Consider the following 23,891-nt stretch of genomic DNA (forward strand, 5'->3'; position numbering starts at 1 on the left):
ACTAAGTGCTAGCGCTAGAACTGACACTTAAACTCCACACAACTTTGACAAGTGCAGCTCAATAAAAATGACAACTTTATACCAACAACCTGTTTGAGAATATTTAATCTCCAGTGTTTCCCACACAAACACGATACCTGGGCTCAAGTATATTTCCGACCTGTTCTTATTTAATTTTTCATTTATTCATAAAATTGCTGCATGTGCGAGAGAGCGAGCGAGAGAGAGAGAGAGAGAGAGAGAGAGAGAGAGAGAGCAGGCACGCGAGAGTGCAGGCTCCGTGCAACCAGAGCCGCTGTACTATAAGGCTCTGCGTTCAACATAGCAAAACTCCCTTTAAAAAAAATCCCTCTTGACTCCTGTGCACAGTTAAGACAGCAAAAGAGAGCAGAATCACATCAGCTTCAGAGCAAGAGAGAGAGAGGGTGAGCGACTGTCCGTACATGCATCACAACAGAAGCTTCTCCTGGCTCCGTTTTAAAAATGTTAATGTACAGCTGCTTTCTGCCGATTGTGTGCTGAACTCCAATAACTAACAGAATATCTGTTAATGTAGGCCTACATTAATCTGTTAATGTAGGCCTACAGCTGCTTGCTGTTGTTTCAGTTCTGAACTATAACGGAATATCGAGTGGAACTTTTCAAAACGTGAGGCGTACTCCTGTTGTTGTTTATGTCTGTGCGCGCGAGCATAAATTGAGCAGATTAAAGTTGTTTGTTGCAAAAACTAGATTAATTTAGAGGGGAAAACACATTTGATATCAATACAACCCAATAGATACAAGACAGATAAGATAAAGAGTACAACAAAAAGAATTGATGTTTTATGCTGAAGGTTTTTTTTTTTTAATATTGTGGAGATTTCTTTGCGTATCACCACAGGGAGCCCGCATACCACCGGTGGTAGAACCACTGTTCTAGATTGACCAAAAGTTGGGTTCAGATAGCATTTCCAATATGGCGCCCGCTGTCGTTCGGCTTCATAACGCCTCTTTAGAACCCAATGGGCAACATCAGTGAGACCACGTCTATGTTTTACACAGTCTATGGATGCCTTGGGAATTAAGGACAGAAATGGAGAAGTTGCCTCTGTAAGTGTTAATGGCCTCTGACAAACAGCAAAGTCTAACAGTTATTCAAAGCAGGGCGACGGTTTTTCACCACTGATCCTAACAAGCTCATAAACTATAATTTTACAAGATCTTGTAAAACAAAGAAGAAATGTTCTGATTTAGAACACCAATATATACGGATGTCCCAACAAAAGTGTTTGCAAGTTTTTAGCAATGTCTGAATTCAACTTAAAGAAGGAATTTGGGTGGGAAGATAGACTAGTCATAGAACTAAACTGTCTTTGCAGTAGAAAGGTGATTTTATTTTTTTAAATGGTGCTACATAGCCAGAGAAATTCTAGAAAATGGGCTGTGTCGTTCTCGTCCAAAGGGTTCAAATACTTCAACACCCAGAAAGCACTAGGCTCATTGCCTTCCAAGGCCGTTCCTTATTGGATGGACCAGAGCTCGAGCTGGTTCTTCCCCTTTCTCCCTACAGCTGGTGCAGCTCTGCTGCAGCTGCTTCTTGCTCCTCTGTGTGCCGTAATTCTTCCCACTGTATTTTGGCTCATATCATTAGCCCTGAAAGTCTGACCCCAACATTACATTATTCAAATAATGATCCTCATTATCCACAGGAACACTGCCTTCTGCCATGTTTGTGTGTTCTCACCAGCTGATTTCGTACGTGATGATTTGATTCTGGGGCAGCTTCTCTTTAGAGATGACTCTGAGGGCAGGCACAGATAAAATGAGGAAGTACAGGTTGTTGTATGAAAGGCATCTGAAAACATCGCCTGGCAGAGTTTTGCTGGTATATGAGAAGGGAGCTGTCCTTGCAGTAAGCACTGAGGGGAGTGAAGCATTGTTCATTTACATTTTCTTTTTCATAGTGATACGCAGCTGGTTAGCAATCAGCAAATTATTCCAGTAACTACCAGGAGTCTGGTGTTTTATCATCTTAAAATCTGGTGTTTACATTGGACAGTGTGATTTGTGGATAAAACACGGGAATGATGTGTGTGGTTGTGTGTGGAGGTGTTGTGGTTTAAAAAAGAAAAGCGGTATTTCATAGGGAAAAAACTCCGTAGCCCTGAGTTTTGGAAGTTGACATTTGCTTATTGTAACAATGTTGTAAAGTAAAGTCATCAAATCCTGGTAAGGTTTGGAAACATTTTTTCACAAAGGTTTTCTTTTGGGTTTAAAGAGTTATATTACTACAATGTACATACATGACATAATTAACTTAAAAAGAAGAACACATCCTAAAAGAAGTCAACATTTCCCTCTGCACTGGCACTAAACATTTGCATTTGACTTAATTCCTGAGCTGCAGAATCAACCAATAGAAAAACTTGTTCATAGAGAAAACTGACTGTAACACTTTGAACGCCTCAAACATTTTGTAATAGAAATTAAAAAGCCACATTTTAAATGTCATGAGATCTGAAGCATCATGGACTAAATACAAGTTTGTTCAAAAACTTCTCCAAAGTGTGTGACATTTATTTCGGTTGCACAATGTTGGTCTTTGATTAAAAATGGCAAACCATTAGAGGCATTAAATGTTTATTTACGAGGTGTGCAAAAAGGTCAATCTAGAAAAAAAAAGTATATTTAATTGGACAAAACCAAATAAAGGGGCAATACTCAAATGCATGAGGAATCTCGTTTATGTCCTCCAGACACTCTTTCTTCTAATGTATGTTATGTTCCTCATATATTTCTCCTTCAGCTTCCCGGGCTGCTCAGGCTGTTTTGTATTTGCAGTCTTGAGCAGATTTTTTCCAAGTAAGTCATTTGGGAGTGGGATTTGTGTGCTGCTCTCTTTTTCCGGCGCTCACAATGGCTTAACAAAAAGTTCTTTAAGCTCCCATCTGGTTCTGCCTGAGAGTTCTTTGCTGTCCCGTTTCACTAGAATATTGTTTGGGATCGTGAGTTTGGAGCCAAGCTTTGACGACCAACAGTAAGAAAGGCTTAGTCTCACACACAACCGTGAGTGTATCAAACAACCAGCATTAATCTTTGAAAAGTATTTGGATTGAACAAATACAACAGCGTCTCTCACTATGGGTTGTTTGTTGATTTCTCTGTATATACACTATAGGAAAAGACTGTGATGCTGAGATTCACAGTGTATGAACAACGATCTACCCTTGTTGTATATTGTAACATAATCAATCTCACTTTGCAAAGCACTTTCACCCTTAACATCAAGATCTGGCAAATATAATTTTGGCATCTGTCAAAAAAATAAAAAGGACTTGAGCTTGATTTGACAAATTTGTGATTACTTTTCAGAAATCAACCCAGCCCCCTTCTGGTTGAACGGATCCAAACATTGGTGATATTGTATATTATCTTACAAATAAAATCAATGAAAAAGGCCAAAACAAACAGTATATCAATGCATAGGTTAACATGTTTCTGTGTTGCAGTGGAACAGTCACTTTCATTTGTTTTGAGTAAATCCAACAGACTGGATTTAAGAAGTGGCCATAGCCTCTGCAATATCACCCATTACTTTCTGGACTTCCTTTTTGAAGACTAAAGTTTAGCATTCTAACCATTGCCTTTTTTTTCTTGGAGACCAGAAGTGATGAAAGGCTGGATTAACATTGCTCTGCATCCATCCCTGTTGAAAGGTCGCCCTGGTAGTAACCACTGATTGTTCATAAATATGGCCGAAGAATCCCTTTCTCAGCCTGTTGAACAAAATGAAGCCAAAACCCCTACAATGGTTGCGACACATTGTGCTTGTGATGTCATTTGGAGCCAGGACTTCGAATTCATGTCCCGCCCCTTCCACCAACAAAAACCCACACATTTAGCTTATTTTTAAAACAGCAAAGATCCCTCAGGTGAGTACAGTCCACAGCAAAACAGATTATTGTGTCAGTTTGAAGAACACATTCTCACATTCTTGGGATGGAAAGTTCAATGACTCTTCAATGACTCTGTTCTTGTTTGTTATGTTTACCATAATCCAGATGAATATGTATGAAGAGAGCTGTAAATTATGATATCATGGACATATATAAGAGTGATAAGAGCTTACCATAATGACAAACCATGTTTGATTTTTGATTTTCTACTTTGCCCCATATCCCATTTGTTAACATGGAAGAGGCAGCGCTTGTGTGCAGTCCGCAGAGGGAGCCCCAAATATTTGGCTTCACTTTGGAGGTGCCGTTATGCCGTCCATCATTTAATACAAATCAGTATTAGCAACTTGGTAAACACAGCTTGCTGCATCCCAAAAGAATACACCACTGTATTTTCTACAACCAGTGGAGTAGCCACTATTTGACCTTTCCATGAATGCAGGTCGAAGGCATTTCTGCAAAGGCATCATGTTTGTAACCAAGAGGCGAGGTCAACTTCTTTCATACAGTCTATGGTAACAACCATCATTCTGTTGTTGGAGATTTAGCCAGTCTTCTCACATGGTAAAGGTAATACAGAATTCTTGCTGTGTTTTATATGGAGTCAATAATGTGGCCTGGTCACTACCCATTAAAAGGGTTTGTTGGATATATACATTTTAATGACTTCAGTTTACTGCAAGAGTAATGCCACAGAAAACCAGCAACTGAAAAAGATGTCCTACAAAGGCACAATTTGCTCCTGTTGATAAATGTTTTTGCAAAAAATGATGGAAAGGTGTTTAAGGTGATTACTCTATTTTGCAAGAGAGCCATAATTGATCTTTAGTAGGAACAAATGGAATTGGTGATGACTGATATAGACGTATAGACAGGGTAGGGAAGGCATACATTATTCAGAGGTGGAATAACACACTGATTGTTCAGGACTTTTCATTGACTTTAACATAAAAAATGTAGCAGCAGCAGCCACATTCTTTGAATGTACTCTACAAAGGTTGCGCCAAAATACACGGGCCCTCAGTGCTCAGTTTTCCCTGAGGAGCAATCCTGTACTCTTAATTTACCCATCCGTGCTTCTCATTTTCTTCAAGATTAACAACATAGCAACTGTCGATTTCCCTTATCCATGTTATTTTCTGAAAACATAATCCTCACCCCTCTTCAGGTTAGGTGCATGACATTCTTGGGATACATGTTTGCTGTTTACTTTTAGACTTAGTGTCATGCTAACACTTCTTGTGCTGAACCTTTCACCCCCTCTGGTAGACTTTTGACCTACAATTTATGAGAACATAGGACACCACAACAGGCTTGAACATGTGCTGCACATCTGCATATCTGTGGCAGAGGTAAGGCTCTGTTCACCACATTAAGTCTATGTAATAGAGCGTCAGTGAGAACCCGAGGATGAAGACGGATTTGGAGTGCAAAATTAGCAATGACCATGTCCAATCATTGTCATCACTAGGCATCAGCAGACCCAAGTTGGATTTGGGAACTTGATTAATTTTGACTTGTACACTGGACAAAAGTGTTTACTTGAGTGGTTCACATTAACTGTCAGTCCAATGAGTCCCTGTGCTGCTCAGACCCACTTGGTACTGATAGGATGGCTCACGAATGGATATAGTGCCTTGAGTCGGATAAGCTGAGAAATCTCTATGAGGACGAATCGGCGACCCTGGCTTCTTGTTGTACAATGCTGAATGGCCTGATCTATCTCTGGATCCCAGAACAGCTGGAGGGCAGGATGAAGAAGAGGGTGATGGAGGTATGACTGGAAGACCTCGCTGAGCTGTAGCTGAGTTGTAGACCCCCAAGTCAGACTGGGGGCGCGACGCCATGGACGATGAGGGGTGTGGTACAACTGGTGAGACTCCGGCAGCGTTGGTGAAATGAGCAGCGAAGGGCTGGTATGGGACACCCTCCATGCTATAGCGAGAGTAGGGCTGCATTGTCGCCCACATGTTGCAATTAATTGAAGAGTTGGTGAGGTCATCTGTGTCTCCTGCCCCAGATCCAGACTCTGTTTCCATAGCACCATACATACAAGCTTCTCTAGAGTTGATTGACTCAGTGCAGTACGGATGAGACAGTATGGGCGACTCGTAAGATGGAGCTGAACGAAAGTAATGCTCCTCTGAGACCCCAGATGATGCATCCAGGTATGGCCGCTTACACCCAAGCTCCAGATGTCTGGTGTTATCTGCAAAGTGATACAATTAACATTTTTGAGTTGAGCAGTTCCATCCTGCACAATGAAATCAACAGAAAGAATGCTTTAAAAGGTACCTCTATGCTTGAAGCAGTGGTACAGAAGGCTGGGATCTCTGTTCTGAGGAAAATGATTTGAGATTGGATCTTGGGGGTCTGTGTTGGACAAAGGAACCCCGCTCTCATACTGATAGGAAGACAGGACTTGAGGGTGTCCAGTAAGAACTCCTGCACCGAGCTTCCCTGCTAGGTGACTATGCGACGAGATAAGCCTCTGTCGAACCATGTTCTTTGAAATCACTGGATATTCTTTCCTGTACATTAAAGCAGCAACAAAAGAGAAAAATAGTCATTGTGCAGGGCCATGCCAAGTGTTTTTTTACACTGGCAGTGCCCTCAACCATAACTTCAGAGCACTTCTCAACAGTGCAAGGTGTTGCTAGGTTACAAAAGTTGTCTCACGGCACTTGTGCTTGGTAGTGACCATTAAAGAGGATTTAAAATTGCTCCTTATGCTTAACATTTGCTTTTATTCAAGGAAATAAAGTTAAAAGAATACATAAAGCAAAGGTCCTTGCATTAGCAGCTTTAAAGCTGAAAATGTACCCTCCAAAAATGTATCAATGGGTGAGGGAGAAGTGACTGACAACCAGTGCAATGTTCCAAAGGTTGAACCATTTTTAAAAGAGGGCTATGAATGCAGCAACAAAAAACAGCTGACACCATGACCATTTTGTGCTTAGGATACTGAGCTCTGAAAATGTTTAAGTGCATTGATTTTGTATTAAAAAAGGCACTACCAGCTCAACAAATGCTGTTGGTTGACAAAGGTCCTAGACTTTTTATGCTGATGATAGGGCCATGTGGGCCAAGAATATGACCAACTGATAACTTGTCGGGCAATCATTTGTCATACTAGCCACAAAATAATCTTCCCAAAAAGCTGATATGTGAATAGCTACTTTACAAGAGTCTCCCAGTGGTTCCACAGGTTCAGTTTAATCCTGGTTCTTTTTTGTATGTATGTGTGTGTAAACATACCCCTGTAGTCTTGAAACGCGCAGATCTCCTTCTTCACTTCCTCTGAATCCTTTGGCGAATGGATTGTTTTCTATCTTCAACTGTGTGATCTAAGAAAGGTACATTTAATTTAAGATCTCACTCTCCGTGGTACAAAACCGAAAAGAACCATAGGTAAAGCAGTTTAACGACTTTTGGGGATAATTAAATTACCCCTGTACCTCTATGCACACTTTCATTGTTAAACGTACTACCCTTAAATAGTCCAGTTTAGGTAAACATCATTTACCCTGAGTTATTGGTCGTACCTTGTGGTTTTGGTAAGATGTTACAGAGATGAAGGCCGTCTCATTAAAGACATGAGTACAGTAGGCAGTGTTCTTGGATCCAAAGGCATTGTTTTCATCTGCTTTGACAATGTGTAGTCTTGGCTGGTACTTGTGCATAGAGTTCAGGATAATCTAGGAAGGGAAAGAGAAGGCACAACATGTTTACCTTTTAACCTTGTTATAGTAACATCTATTAAAAGCCACTTAGGCACGGTGCATCAGTGCTGTCCATACAATATGAGATGTCAGATTTTGTTTTTCCATCACCAAAAAAAACCTGCTTACATTAATCAGAGATCCACTGAACAGCAATGCTATGTCATTCATTGTAATGACAATAAAGGTTTCAAAGTTGTTGCAGATTGGGGCACCCCACATAGTTTTTGCCATGCTCTTTCAAGATATCAAATCGGCATTGTTTGAAGCAACATGGGATTTTTTTTTTTAATTGTAGGATGTACAAGTCTGCATTACCAGTTTGAAACAGTCAAGCTCACCTTCAACACTTGTGCACACCACCAGAACACATTATTAATGTCTTAAGACACTAACTTGTGAATCAGAAAATAAGCTTGAATAGTACTTATTTTTTTAGTTAAAACCTAAAACAAAGAAGGTCTTAGAGGGCGCAACAATAATAACAACATAAAATACTGATTAGTTGACTTGAAAATTTGATGACCTGGGATGTTTTTAAAAAAAACAGCTCATGATTGTGATTGTGTTACATGAGCAGCACATGAAATAAAAGGTCATTAGGTGTAAAAAGTAATTAAAACATGCTTACAGAATCAACAGTGCATATTTGTTGAATAAAGCAAGAGAGCTATAACAACACTCATTGTTCAGTCTTTGTTCAAAAGTGTCCCACAACTCATTTTAAAGCACAGCTGCTGCTTATTAAATTTATAATAAGCAAACAAAGACAACAGGCAGCATAACGTCCAACGCCTTCCAATAAGCAGACCTAAATCCTCATTGCTTGAATTAATTGCAGGTGTGTCTCTGTGCTGGAATGGGTCGCTATATTGGAAATGTTCAACATTTCGATCAGACTATGTAACAATGAGCAAAGAGATGGAGCTGAAGTGAGCTTTAAGCCTTCTGGAAAACATCCACAACACATCCACTTGTGAGTCCACTCAGCCAAGCCCCTAATTATAAAAATACTGTACATGTATGACTCTAAGCTTTCATATAATCAAAACAAGTGTGTTTTAACCAATGGAGAGATGAGCTATAGAGATCAGTTATTTTTTTAACCAGGCTGTGAACATGTTTATTTCTGTTGTAAGAATTAGCATTTTATATGGGACCTGATGGGGATTCCTTGGCTTTTGGAGCAATCCTCAAGTGGTAACTCGAGGAACTGCAAGTGGTATTTGCACTTCTGAGCTGGACTGCTCATGGTGCTTACCGGCACTAACTGTGCATATCATAGAAAAAAAACTTTACAAAATCAATAATATTGTTTATTAAGAGTGAAAATATTTTTTTTAAATCTTTAATCCCAAATATGGTGAACATGTGATTAAACGGTTAAATATCCTCACACCTGCATCTTTGAAACGCTTCTATTCTCATTGTTTTTAACAGTTTTATTGGAATATATATTGGAAGTGCCATTGGATTTGAACTGTATTACAATAGAAAAAAAATGTGAAGTCACCTAAAACCCTCCCAGGGGATCAAAGTGTTTTGTGTTGCTACATGAGTCTATGCTTTTGTTTTTTGTTTTTCATCCCTGTTAAATTTCCCATTGAGCTTTACCTCTATACTGTGCAGTAAAGTTGGAATAGATTAGATCAGGGAATAGTTTTCCTGCGTCTTTTATCTCCATCACACGTGATATAAAAGTGTTCTTTATGAGTGTAGCAGGTAGCATGTGTTGAGCTGGCCCAATGTTTAGGTTGTTTGGGTGGCTGCAGGTCAGCTCACTAGCATCAATCCGCTCACTGCAGCCGAGTGCTGTGCCCAGCGAAGCGTTAGCAACAGTAGGGCAGGGTCATCACTAGTCCAGCTCTGTCAGGGCAGATTAGCATCACACTCTGCACCTCGGCTCCCCTCCTTATTCGCCAGACACTCCTGAGGAGCCTTCTCCTCCAGGGGGCTCCCAAAGAGAGGCAAAGGTTGAGCAGGGCACAGGGAGCGAGGCTCAGGTTGAGCACCGAGTGGCCCCGTGCTCACATGTTTCTGTTGCTGAGGCAGGCTGGAGACAGAGATAAGCTATTGGCTGGTCCACCACAGGCTCTCTCTTGACCTTTGTCTGCTCTGCTGTCTGACTGAAGTCTGAGGGTGATACCAGAGACTGCTGGGTGATTGTCTGAAGGCTGATCAGGGAGGCTGTCCTCGGATCAGTGAAGAGCTAAAGAACATGTTTGCTTTCATCTTCCCTGATAGAAAAACATTCAGAGAGTATTATTTGCTTCAACGGATATGTGATTAGGATGTGTTTCTAAAAGAACAGTAGGTCGTCTTTTATAACCACCAGGGCACTGGTAATGTCAGTGTAGAACACAACCCTATACTGCGCTCAATATTATCTATCAATATTATCTCTTGAAAAAGATATCCACATGTAAATGCATATTTTTTGCTAAAGGGAAGTCAGATGATTATAGTGGGCTTTGTTTGCAAGTACCCACTCTGTTTGAAGAACTGAATCCAATCATCTATCAGACTTTTCTTTTTGCACATTTTTAGGGACTCCTTTATTTCCTATGTACTACTAGTCTTATGAAATAGATGGACAACATATTTATTTATATTTATTTAGGATTTTCACACCTGGGTAGGCCAATCAGATTTCATAAGGGGGCCCATGCCACCCCAATGGACACGCCTCTGATTACAAGTGCACTGAAAAGATAATCTCGGTTTAGATATTTATGGTTATACTGGGAGTCCCACTATATTGGCAGTCATCTGTAGAGGATTTTTTTTTAACAAAGTTGACAGGATAGACAGTATGTGTCTAATGCAAAGGTTTTACAATGAGTCAAATTTAGGATAAGGTTTGTGAAAAACTGTGATGATGTCAATCAAACACTGACTATGGATTAAAAGTCCATGCAGGATGCAAATTTAGTTTGAGTGTTTTTCATGAGAGTCAAATGTGCTTCACACCCATCAATCCAAATGACTTCAACACCTTAATGCCTGCATGGCAAGCAAGCCGCTGGGCCCAATTGACAAGTTGTGACAAGTTCTGTCTGTGACACATGATACATATTGGCCGCAAACATATTCTTTTTCATTTTCTCACAGTTTAAAAGAGACGGCTACAAATTAGACTATAACTTTCTTTTGAAACATCAACCAAATGTTCAACCTTCAAGTAGCCTTTTAAAAGGCTTTTTTTTATATCCCACGCATAATATGTTTAAGCATAGGAGAACAGCTATCAAAAAGCTTCGGGTAATTCAGAAGCTTCCATAGAAATGAACAGTAGCCTTTTGAGGCCAACTTTGTAATAGTTCCAGTTTCAATGTCTCATGCAGTATTCAGTTCTCCCTCTGCATACATTAACAAATAAAACACATTATATGTTGATTGGTGCTCACAGTTGTTTGCCAGTGCAGTTTAGTACAGATGTCTTTCCTTAGGATACTTGGCTGAATTATCATAGTTTGAAATATCAGAGTGTGGATGTGGTTCATTTATGGAAAGCGAAGGATATGGTGCGATTTAAAAAAAAAGAATAATGGTCACAGGATTAAAAAATAAAAAACAGAAAATAGACGTTATTAAACAGTACTGAACTCCAAAACAGTCAGGACTCAACCAGAAATGTCAGAAACAAGAAAACCAGAATACTTAAGTTAAATTAGTCATTCACATAAATGACTGCTGAATAAGAGCTCATTTATTCCACTGTGTGAAGAACTGTTCCACTAAACACCTCCTGGTCTGGGCGTCATCTGGGCTCTGCCTGGCCTCAAACTCGCTCTGTCCTCATTACTCGCCCTTATCGCTGGCCAGGCACTCAACTCAATCTGACAGCGGGCCCCGCCACTGATCTGAGAGGTTATGAACCTAATGAGCCCGCCCATTGATGGGATGGCTTCAGACAAGCTATCCTAGAGTCCCCCTGGGGAGTGCTGCCACAGTCATACTCTTCACCTCCCTCTGCAGCCTCTGCCTCCTTGCTTTCTTTCATCCTTCCTTTCAGACATCTGCCTGTGAAAACACCTTCCTCATTCTGATTTGGCTGTTTGCACACATATCAAAAAGATTTTTCACATCAGCTGTGTATTTCACAAAAGCTTTCTTCTCCCTGTAATGTGTCTGACATGGTGAGATTTTTGGCTGAGCTGAGTTCCCTCTGGCCATGAAATTTGTTTTAGGTTCATTTCAGACATGCAAGCTAAATCTGACAAATTACTTAGAGGAGAAATAAACAACGGTACCACACAAGGTTTCATCCTTCAAACAATAGTTAAAGGAATATCACCTGTATCCCCTTAATGCTGTATGAACCAATTAATACACTGTTTTTTAAAATGTATACCACACAGCTGATCATCAAAACTCCTGTTATAATTTGCATAATGCAACAAACCTTTAACTTGTTTGGGACTTGATTTTCTCCTGTCTTTTTCTTGACTTTGGACTTGTGCTTTAAGCAATGCTACAGCTGTGGATGGCTATGCCAGTCCTCTAGCTGAGTGTAAGTCTTTTTCTTAAAACAGTTCAATTCATGTTAAAGAACCATTAAGCTAAGGCAGGTAGGGTATGTAATCACCACCTGCCCTGAGCTCTTGAAGTCAGGCATGCATTGGTTTTGGACCTTAAAGCTTAAGTAGTTCACTACTTCTGCTTTAATAGAGTCCAAATCAAACTGCATCAAGCTTATGTTGTCTTATATTACCAAGCAGAAACCGCCGATGTTGAAAAATGAAGATATTAGGAAGTGCTAAAAACTGCAGTTCCTTGAGTGTCCACTTGAGGCTAGCTGCAAAAGCCACAGAATCCCCATTAAGTCACATATTCTAACAGCAGAAATAAATATGTTTACAAACTTGTTAAAAAAAGGTTTGGTCTCTATATCTCATTTCCTAATTGGTAGAAAGGGGGGTGACTTTTTTAGAGTTTTTAAGAGTTTTTGCATGCATTTGCATAAATGTTTCATGGGCATCACATCACTTCCACCCTTTGTTGTAATGCAGGCTTATTTTATTTAATAAAAAATGTAATCACTAACAGCTCCATTAAACAATCATATTATTTTTGACACCATTTTGAAGCTTTTTTTTTAGAACTGTTTCAAATTGTAGGAGGTACATGTGTTAGTCAAATATTCATATTATCTATTACCATAATAGCAAAGCTAAAAAGATGATCCTGATGGTAGAAATACTACCCCTCTGTTTCAATATCTTGTGTTTTGCAGATACGTACGTGCCCAAAAGGGTCCAGGTGATTGTTTGTTAGCTTGAGCTTCTGAAACGACACCAGCTGCCTCATCCAGTGAGCTCCTGTGGCGGGGGAATCAGGGTGCACATAGAGTCTGCCAGGCATCGCTGGCTCTGCTTTGCCAGCTACCATCCTATGAAAATACAGAAAAATAAATAAGGATAGTACTAGAATTTAAAATCATCCCTAGTTGTTTTCAAAAGCTTATGGTATCCAACTATTAGAGAGTATGTCTCTTAGCCTTCTGAAAAAATCTACCCCAGCCAGCACATGAACCAAGTGTCCTTTACTTTCATGTAGCTGGAAACAGGCAGAGAACGCTGCTGTTCCCAACCCTTTAGAGTATTTAATCCCTGAAGGAGACTGGGAGGAGGTGGCCTCTGCTTAAACATCATGACTAATTATGCTTGGCCAAGGTGTCGCTGAGAAACACCAGAACCCACCGACTGCAGGCCATGCCACACAATCAGAAACAAATGGCTGTAAAATTACTTCTCTCTGCTGGAGACTTTGGCTTCTTTTCAGAGTAAGTTGAAGTCTTGGGCTATAGCATTGAGCACTGCAATGTTGTTGCCTTCAGAGTTTACTAGAGAAATATACAGCCCTGTCCAAAGTCTTTTTTATTTCCATGAGAAATGTCTAGCCTTTACCCTGCTGTATAGCTTTAGCCACTAATGATCTGACTGTGCTGGGCTGAGAAAACTTGCTTTTGCAAAATAATTGAGGTAATAGATGAAGCAGAGATTTTGCACAATGCTGTTATTTTGTCCCAACCTTACAACTCCAGGGGAAAAAATGCAGTTTGAACTTTAATGCATGAAAGTATAAAGGAACAATGAGGAATTTGGTGGCAAAATACTCCACAATCCCTTAAAGGCAGGGTTGGTAATCTTCAAAAACTAGCATTATTTTGTTTCATTACTTTATAAGTAGCATTCCCTCAGTGCTCAGTCTACACCCTCCCCCTCCCCTCTGTGCTCCCTCAAAAGCCACACCCCTCACATGCACGAGCGCCCTTCTCCAGAAGCGGACCTCAGCTCATCTCTTGCATTATGTAGAAACTACGTTGTCTTATTCAGCGGTAAGTAAACACTAAAATTTATCATAATACACATAAAAAAGATGTGAACATTTTACTACTCACAGCGGCCATCGAAAAACTCACAGTATAAACTATGTCATCAGTGATGTGCTTTGAGAGTGTGCTAGAGCTCGCAAGAGGTAGAGAACGAGCAGGGAGTCAGGGAGGCGTCTGATTGGTTCATCAGATTGGTACCTCGTTGCAGACATTGGTCAAAGTTTTTACAGGCTTACAACTGCTACAGATGACGGATTTCCTTATTTCCTTTTTCAGAGCACATGAGTTTTTAATTTCTGTCAGGACCTAAAGACAATTTCAACCAAAATCTTAAAAAATGTATCTGGAGAAAATGACCAACTCCGCTTTTAAGCCAGTAGACTCTGACATGTCCGTTAAACATCTCCCCAAGATCAAACTTCTGCTCAAAGCAGACCAAGTAAGACTAAAGTAGCAGGTGTTATTTATGGCTAACTCACCACTTGTTGTCACAGAACTTGTAGCGATGGTCATCAGCCGGGACGACGTCTATAAGCAGGATGTATTTGGTTTTAGGGTTCATCCCGGTCACTTTCACCTTGTAGCTCGGAAACATCCTCCTGTTAAAGAATAAAAAGACAGGTGTCAGAATTGCTTCCTTAGTAAGATTCAACCATAAAAATAGACAGCGCAACACCTCCCCTGAAGTGAAGCCAAAGTGTTGATATAGAGCTCCAACTTATAGGTCATAAACCCTGCATCCTCCATATTAACTGATGGGACATGGGTCAAACCATAAGAGCAAAATTACACAAATGCAGCTCTTACGGCACTGTGTTAACCAGATAAGCAGAGTACAAGAGGAACCTAAGAGGAATCTTAACAAACTCTAACAAGAGTCATTGAACGTCACACGTTAATAATGCTGCTATTTTAGCAAATTCCTTTTACTCAGACTCTGGCTCCAAATGCACAATATGTCAGCACCCATCATGGGTGACATATTGACACATGGGTCAGCTAATATTGGCTTAATTTTGTTACAACAGGATGATGTTGAGGCACGTTGTCTATCTTTATATACAGACTATGTATCCAACATGCAGACATAGCAATTATTTATTCATCAGCTTTCTATGAGATTAATTAGCTCAATCACTTTCTGCACAGTGCACTGAAATTCTTATCTTCACACTGAACCGTTCCCCCACATCTTGGATTGGGGCTTAAGAGCTTTCAAATTTGTACTTCTTAATAATATCTCACCTACCGGGGCACTAGTGGCACAGTGGTTAGTGCCTGCGCCCCATATATGGAAACTATAGTCCTCAAAGCTGGCGGCCCAGGTTTGAATCTGACCTGTGGCTCATTTCCCGCATGTCATTCCCCACTCTCTCTCTCTCCCTGATTTCCGACTCCATCGACTGTCCTATCTCTCCAATAAAGGCCCAAAAAGCCCAAAAATAAAATAATAAAAAATATAATAATAACTCACCTTCACAACACAATTCTTCTACACTGATAACTGCAGTAAGCATCTTCCAGGATCGTTTTCATGACATTTTCCTTACAATCCAAATCTCGCAAATTTTCTGACCTGGCTATGATTTAACTCCTTTCAGGCATTTATTTGGAAAAAGACTCAAATCCTCTCATACTTGGGAATCTAAGAGGCCATAAAAGAGCACGGGACCATGCTCCATCTTTCATCTTTTAAATGCCTCCAGACTAAAAGACAAAATATGCTAATATAGCACTCAAAGCCATAAAACACATGAAGGGAGCTACCTTTCCTGACCTCTTCTGGGAAACCAAAAACTTTTTCATCCCATCTGCGTCAAAGGAAATGTAGCAAAGGGCTCTGTGCCCCCTTATAAAGCCCTGAGTGGTTTTTAATGACACCCCGTATCGGACAACAGTTTAGATTGCCGACTCGTCATTGCTCAAGAGGCGAAAGTCAAAAGGGCCTGCTGGAGTTTATCTGTGTGTGCTGCCCGTGGTAACGTGTTCAAACATTGGAGAGGACTTTTGAAAGCCTTGGATGCTTTCACGGGGAGCAGCATTAAAACTCTTCATTCTTGCTGTTCCGATTGGTTCCGTTCTTCAAAGGCTCATAGTGCCTGACACCATCTGATCATGTTACTGTAAATACTCCCTCACGTAAGAGATACAGAGAGGAGGGGGATTGAGGGCAGGTAACTCAAATCTCTCTCCCAGGCTTCAAATCCAATCAGTGAGACAGATCAGTCCCGGTATCATCCTCGCTGAAAGACGGGTTAATCTTGGAGGAACATTCAAAGCAGACCTCTGCTCGTCTCTGGCTCCACTCTTGCCGTACAGACAGAGCAGATGGACGCCTGTGTCAACACATGTGGCCCTCAGATTTGTGTGTATCGGAACGGTCATAGCTACCAAGTGACAAGCTCTGTTGCTGCTCACTTCAACTGTGGAAATCAGTCCATCCGGCTGGGCGGATACACCAATAAACCACAGTCACATACACAAATGAAAGCTATTGAGTCAATATGAGTCTTTAGTCTTCAGAGATACCAGGTTTGCCTCTTTCTGGAGTCACATAAGCTCCTTAAAGTCTTAGTATCACTCAAGCTAACTAGCTTGTATGATGTCTAAAGGGGTGATATATTTAATTCCTCAAAGGCAATTCTGCTGTAACTTACAAATAGAGTTAGGTAAATATAAATGAGAGCTTTACTTGAGGTGTAAATACTTTCACAGGCCAATTACAGAGCACAGGGGGATGATTTTTATTTTTTTTTGTCTGAGGAGATTACACAAATAGTCAGATACAGAAGTTTCAGACGCTTATAGTCAAGTACTCTGTTTGAGACATGCTGAGTCCCTTTAATGTACACCTAACCACATTCAGATAATATTTTTCAGGACATCCCCCTGGGAAATGGGCAGACTTAATATTTTCAATTATTTCCATTGATAATATGATGAATCTCTTGATATGAAAGAAATTTATCAACCTTTGTAATATTGATTGTCGATATATTGCCAACCAGCCCTTTAGTGAGTCAGTTTCATTATCTGGCTGTATCAGTCCAAAAATTACAAAATATATATTAAGACCACTTTTTTGACTCTAGGGTTTTTTGAATGAGGGTGATTAATCAACTTTTTTTTCCAGATAGTTAAAGTATATTTCAAAGATCTCAGCTCCATTCTGTTCGCTGGCATTTGGTGACAACTTATTATTGAAGGTGAATTTTTTTACTTTGATCTAAGGCTGGAGATATGCTTGCTTTTACTTATTTTTTACTTTTACGCATACCCATGCCATGTGCCAAGCGTCCCCTGCATGTGTTTGACGTATTGGCTGTGCACATTCTGAAAAATTAACAAGACGCATATGCAAGATTTGTTATCGTTATCGACGGCAAGGGGCAGAGGAGATGTGGCTGAATCCCTACAGCAGCAGAGACAAAAATGGCAGAAAGTTATTAAGGCAGACTGATAGACCAAGTCTGTAATTGTCCACATCTCAACAGTGTGTGTCATTGTCTCCACACAGAGACAGAATCATTCTGTCAAACATAGCTGGTAACATATAAGTTCACATTTTAGAGGTTGATATGGAAACCTGCAAAACTAAATGGAAACAAGTCCTATGTTTATGTTCAACTATTGAACGTGTAAAGTGACGACTTTCAGCTGAATGCGTCCGTGGCTGCATTTATATTTGTTAAGTTTTTTTAATAAATACATATCTCATGAGTATATATATATATATATATATATATATATATATATTATTTTATTTTTTTTAAAGGTTTATTTTTGTATTTTGGGCCTTTATTGAGAGATAGGACAGCGGATAAAGCCAGAAGTCAGTGAGAGAGAGAGAGAGAGAGAGAGAGAGTGAGTGGGGAAGGACACGTGGGAAAGAAGTCACAGGTCCAATTCCAACCCGGAGGACCACAGCCCCCGTACATGGGATGCACACCAACCACTTGGCTACTGACGCCCCCCCCAATCATGAGTATGTTTTGACATTATAATAAAAAACTAAACAAAGAGGCATTCACGAGTACTATGTTTTTAATACCTGCTCTAACCATACCTTCTATGGACAGATTTTCTAGTTTAGTTCATACAGTGAAACATCAGTACATTTTTTTAATTGAATCATTTAAATACACTGTGTTTTAATTTGTACTGTACATGCAGCTGCTCCCAGGAATAGTTCCTCTGATTTCATGGGGTTAAATTGCCGGCCTGACTATTTATAATCCGAGGTGCATGTGATGAAGCATGGTGTATGTTAGTGTGACATACCTGCTACATCTATAAAAGAAACATAGGTAGTGCAACACTGGACGATGGATTTTCAAAGCCGGACAACATGAAGGCGTTTATACACATACGGCAGTGTGACTGAGTGAGTTTAAGCCCAGCATGAGAAATGGAAGTTGGAGAGTGTGTGTATGATATCAGTGTCAGGCTGTGTGTGTGTGTGTGTGTGTGTGTGTGTGTGTGTGTGTGTGTGTGTGTGTGTGTGTGTGTGTGTGTGTGTGTGTGTGTGTGTGTGTGTGTGTGTGTGTGTGTGTGTGTTTCTGTGCCCAGCCAGCTGTTTCTCTTAACAATCCCACATGTTTAGGCCCTGTAGTGATCCATTCCTCTCTGGGAATCTCCAGTACCACGGGAGATCAAAAGGAGCAGGAGGTGGGGGGGGGTGGGGGGGTTGACGAAGCGCTACAACCTAGTAGACTCAGCCTACTGCGGGCGCCGGATTCCTCTTATCAAGCGGCCGCCGCTCTCTTGACGGGCTGTGTACAAAGAGTGAGAGTGAAGGAAGAGCTGCGCCGGGTGCTTTGAAGAGGGAGGATTACGCCTGGACAGTGACACTCACAATAACAAGCCTGGCAGGCTCGGCTAGGTGTTGCATGTGAGCGGACTGAGAAAGTTTCATGTGTTGGGAAAACGTGGGATCTCCTGCAGTACAGTCTGGCTGCTCTGCATCTGCACCTCCTCTGCTGTCACCTCGGCAGAGACCCTCCTCACATGTTACAACTCTGAGTCCAAAACTATTTTTTTTCTAAAGCCAGGAAACTTCTAAGACTGTTATTTTCATGGCATCCCTTTTTACAGATATGCTAAGATTCTGATATTGTGACAACCATAAACCCTTCCTGTCGAGACTTTCCAAATAACTCGTGTTAGCAGTACTTCAACAGACGCATAATGTTTTAGAAATGAGAAATGTTTACAGTTAGTTTTAGAAAAAAAGGTGACGGTGAGCAAGTCAACATTCATTTTCAGGGGGCTTTGTTGGCCTAGTGGTCATTGCTCTCACCGCATGTACAGAGGCTAAAGACCTCGAAAGCGGGTGGCCTGCTGAACCATGTAACACACACACACACACACACACACACACACACACACACATGCACCGTCCATTTAGTGGATTTGTGTCTGTTTACTGGCTGCATTGCAGAGTGTGCTGTGTAAGTGAGATCAACAACAAACCTTGCAAGTGAGTTTAGGAACTACATCTTCAGTTTTGGGAGCAGACACAGCGCTCTGTAATGAAGTTTACAGCGACAGTTCACAGTAGGCTCTAACGTTACTAACATTAAGTGCAGTCACACACAGCAACCAGCTGATCCTTGCATGAGAACGACGGAGTGAGAGTAAACACAGAAAAGACGAAGCAGTATATGAGACAAACACTTTATGACTTTTCTGTGTGAAAGTCCGCAAATAAATTTCTAGTCTTCTAACTACTCAAATTGCTCTAACACTGCAGGTCACACCTACACATTCACACACTGATGATAGAGGCTGCCATGTGAAGTGACCATCAGAAGTAACTAATCCCATTCCCACACATTTATCTGCTGCCGATGAAGCGGGGTTAAGTGTCTTGCCCAAGGACACATTAGACATGTTGCTGCAGGAGCTGGGGATTGAACCCCCAACCTCCCGGTTGAGACACGACAACTCTCTACCAACTGAGCCACAGCCGCCCCTAGATGTGTGGCTTAATTTCAATGGAAACCATCTATTTCAGGATTATCTATATCGATATTGAATTGGGAAACATTTATACTGCTATGCATTGATGAATCAATATGTTTATTTTGCTGTAAATGCGACCATTTTTTATTTGGTAACTAAAGGGATTTCTTTGGCTTTTGGAGCCAGCCTCAAGTGGACACTCAAGGAACTGCAGTTTTCTTACCCTTTGCTGTATGTTTGCTGAGTGTTTTGGATCCCAAATATTTTTTGAATATTCTATATCCAGCTTGATTTAAAATAAATCACTCTTTGGGCAAACCATATACAACTCAAGGACGAATCCAGCCTTTGGTTTGGAGCCACGGTCAGATGTTTCCTCATTTTAAAAGGCAAAATGAGTTCAAAGCTGGAAACAACAGAGCTAAACGCCTCATTTGTAAACTATCTCTGATCTCGGTGTCAAAGAAGATTAATGTTTGATCAAAGTGTTTTAATAAACTATGCTTATGATGGACAGAGCCACAGAAACAAGCCTGAGGTTATACCTCTGCTCGGCTGCTGTAAACGGCTAATGCTATCGGCTTTGTTTACACTGGAGGCAGTTTGGAAGTGACCAATCAGGGTATTGTGAAATATGGGATTTGGTTGGGAGATATCAGAGAAACTCACCAACTCCTCTCAATCTTTGGTCTACATTGCTTCCTCTCTTAGTTATTTCTATCCAACATCTACATTCACTTCTGCGTGAATCAAACATCTTGTTAAGGTTCAACTATATTATATATTTGGAACTGAGCCAAATAATTTGAGTTCTCCTCAGGAAGCAAACAATCACTTTTGAAATGTACATCTAGTGCCATTATTTCAGATCTTAAACCTTCCAGTATGAGCAAACACAAAACAAGGTAATTAACTCTCATCAGCCTCAGCTGTATATGAAATGTTAGCACACTAATGCCCTTAGCTGAGATAGATAACTTATATACAGCTCAGCATGTAAGCTTGAACATGTCTGCTCTCAGCCTAACTTGATGAAAGATTTTAAAGCTAAAGATAACTGACTCTCTTATCGAGCAGAACATCTTTCTGAAACCATGTAGACAAGGTTTGTAAAGCTGGCCACACACAAGACGATTTTAGGCGCGATTAGGGGCCTGATTTGCCCCCACAACGACCTTCGGGGTGCGGCCCAATTCAAGGTCTCTTTGTCCAAAGAATCCTCAAGTGTGTGGTGTCACTACCATTATTTCACTGCTCCCGATCGAGTTGGAGCATTCCCGATCTTGAAGCGTAAATACCAAACATGTTTGATATTTATTCATTATCACTGAGGGCATGCCCTCGTTTTAAATGACAACAAAACAAACACGCACACAACAAGAAACAACCCCAAAAGTTATGGGAAATTAGCTAGCACAGAAAGCCGTTTACAGTTTATAACAGTTACTTCATGAACAGAGTAGTTCATAATAATGTTTATAAATGGACCCATGGTAATTGTTTGGAGATGGTGTGTGGTGTAAATTGTTCCAGGTGTTTGCAGCACAAATGCTAAATGAAGTTCTCATGTGAGGCTTGCAGATATACAACAAATTCTCTTTAATGATTTGGCCTCCGATCAGCGTTTGAATAGATTCTATTTAAATCTGTTCCTGATGCTCCTGAAAATGTCTTGGATTTGATTTTATTGAACAATTAAGCAAAATTAGGATTAATAGGATTTTTTTAAATTATTGTTTTCATTTCAACTCTGTGATTGTTATTTGAAACCTAGCGCCAAGCTCAGGTGTTGAAAAATGTAACCTGTACTGATGGTGATTTTTTTTAACCCATCTGTTTTGAATATATATTATGACTAAGAGTTTTGCATAATTAGGCGGCCTGAGGCGATCATCGGGTGGAGTGTTGTAGCTGATTTGGCTAATTTTCACTTCGGCTCAATGCCGTCACTGACCTTGAACTTTTGCTGGTGTCGAACATCATTTGGACTACGCTAACTGACGAGCTAGTAAAGCATGTTCCAGAAACCGAGATTCATTCAGCCCGCCCGTGTTACTGTATTTTCTTGAGCCTACGTGCTTCAACAGATTTGAATGTGACCTAATATGTTCTGCCACTGTAACACGGTGAGAAGCTTTACATTTACTATTCATAACACACTTGAGTTATTCAGTCTAGTGTTGATAACATTCAGTGTGCGCTCATTATCAGAGCTGTTGCTCTTTAAGATAAATCCAGACGTTCAGTGTGTCTGCTGCTCCCTGACTGAAGGTTTCCCAGCACAGCTGCACGGCTGAACCCCTCTGCAGAGCCCTTCAAAGGGCTTTAAGGATTCAGAGCCCACTTCATCAGCTGGACAAGGGAAAGCCCATCTCGTACAGTTATGCAGCATTAAGGGAAAAATGTGGTGACCTTTTACATTTTCTACAGGAAAAAAAAACATCCCATGAGGAATGAGAGGCGGAGGTGGATCTGAGAGTGTACTCATTCTCTGGTTAATGTCCACAGGCCTCACTATCTAATCCTCAGGTCGCATTAAATCCAACGAGACGGCCAGTCATTTGTGTTTTCAATTATGAAGTTGCTGCAGCAGGAACTCCACGTCTCGTTCTCAGAGGTTATAACCACTTTATGTTACGATACTACAGTAGCAGCTCTAACAGATGCTCACAGAAAGGAAGGACACTCATTCTGTATCACTTGAATATTGTGCTCTTTGAACTTTTACACAAACTCCATTTTTAATCGGAGACTATAGATATATTCACATATATCACATGAAAACTTATGCAACATTTTCCAAGATTCTGTCACATCTCAGGGTAAATCTGGTGAAAAGGTTTACTTTGTAAAGACAGATTTATTTTATTTAATACTTCACTATAAGCTGTAATTCATTACTCTGTGTTTTTTTGTGGTGTACAGCAACACACAATTCATAAAATAATAAATTCATAAAATGATTAGTTGATCTGAATAAAACTACCACACAGTGCAATAAGTACTTCAAACGGGCACCTCACATGGAAAAGCATTTTCACTGAATATAACGGTTCATAGGGTAAAATATATATTAATGGAGAACTTTGAAAAAAAATACTTCTAATTGTGACACTTTGAGTAGAAATGCTTGCTCAAAATTTTTAAGTTTTAAACTTAAGTTGTGTTTTACTACGGAAGCCCTGAGAGGACATACATTCAAATATTTTATTTACTCAGTTTTCCTGTGATAAAGAGTCATTTCTGGTTGTTTTCTTGAGATCTTGACTTATTAATCTCATCTCCTTAGAGTTTTAAAAGCACCAAACAAACACAGAAATAGGATTAACTTCTTAGTGAGGGTAACGGCAGCATGGCATGTCGTGGTCTAAGCTATCACAGTGACCAGACAAAAATTATATTATCATGAGAAAACCAGCTTTGTTATAGTTTGGATCTCAAGAAAATGACTGAGAATTACTCATTATCACAGGAAAGTAGAGTTTATAAGATGTATGGATGCATGTCCACTCAGGGCTTCCATATTTTACTGTATTATAGTCGCTATTTTTCCAGAAATAAATATCACAAATACTTCTTCTGACTCTGATATTTATGAAAATTCTAATTAAAGAATAAGATATGCACAATGCTACTACACAAGCACAGATATACTCTCACTTCTTTTAATGCTAAACATGTCTTCTTTTTTTGTGGAGGTTAAAATATGTTAACATACAGAAAAAGAGAATTAGTAATTTTAGATTTTAGTAAGTGCTGTAACAAATGAATGGGAGTTTGCTGCTTTACTGACCTGCCTGCTTTTGTGATGATCATCTCCGTGCCGGCCTCGTGGAACTTCTTCCACAGCTCCCTCTCATGAAGAACGACCTTTATGTTCTCGATGTTCTGCAGGAGCAAAAACATCACTGTGACACTCAACACAAGCAAT

The 23,891-nt window shown here is 40.3% G+C and overlaps 1 protein-coding gene across 3 annotated transcripts in view; it reads right to left on the bottom strand.

The window, feature by feature from the left end:
* Window positions 1-89: 89 nt before the first annotated feature.
* tbx4 (T-box transcription factor 4) overlaps window positions 90-23,891 on the bottom strand; it is a 33,864-nt gene continuing 10,062 nt past the window's right edge. For all 3 annotated transcript variants that reach the window (XM_065960417.1, XM_020649037.3, XM_065960416.1), the window contains 7 exons: window positions 23,754-23,848; window positions 14,476-14,595; window positions 12,904-13,051; window positions 7,483-7,635; window positions 7,196-7,284; window positions 6,233-6,468; window positions 90-6,146 (listed from right to left, as the gene is read on the bottom strand). In XM_065960417.1, the coding sequence (XP_065816489.1) occupies window positions 5,494-6,146; window positions 6,233-6,468; window positions 7,196-7,284; window positions 7,483-7,635; window positions 12,904-13,051; window positions 14,476-14,595; window positions 23,754-23,848 (1,494 nt within the window). In that variant the 3' untranslated portion in view covers window positions 90-5,493. The remainder of the gene's footprint in view (window positions 6,147-6,232; window positions 6,469-7,195; window positions 7,285-7,482; window positions 7,636-12,903; window positions 13,052-14,475; window positions 14,596-23,753; window positions 23,849-23,891) is intronic.

The sequence above is a fragment of the Labrus bergylta genome, chromosome 11, assembly GCF_963930695.1.
Source record: "Labrus bergylta chromosome 11, fLabBer1.1, whole genome shotgun sequence".
Lineage (NCBI taxonomy): Eukaryota > Metazoa > Chordata > Actinopteri > Labriformes > Labridae > Labrus > Labrus bergylta.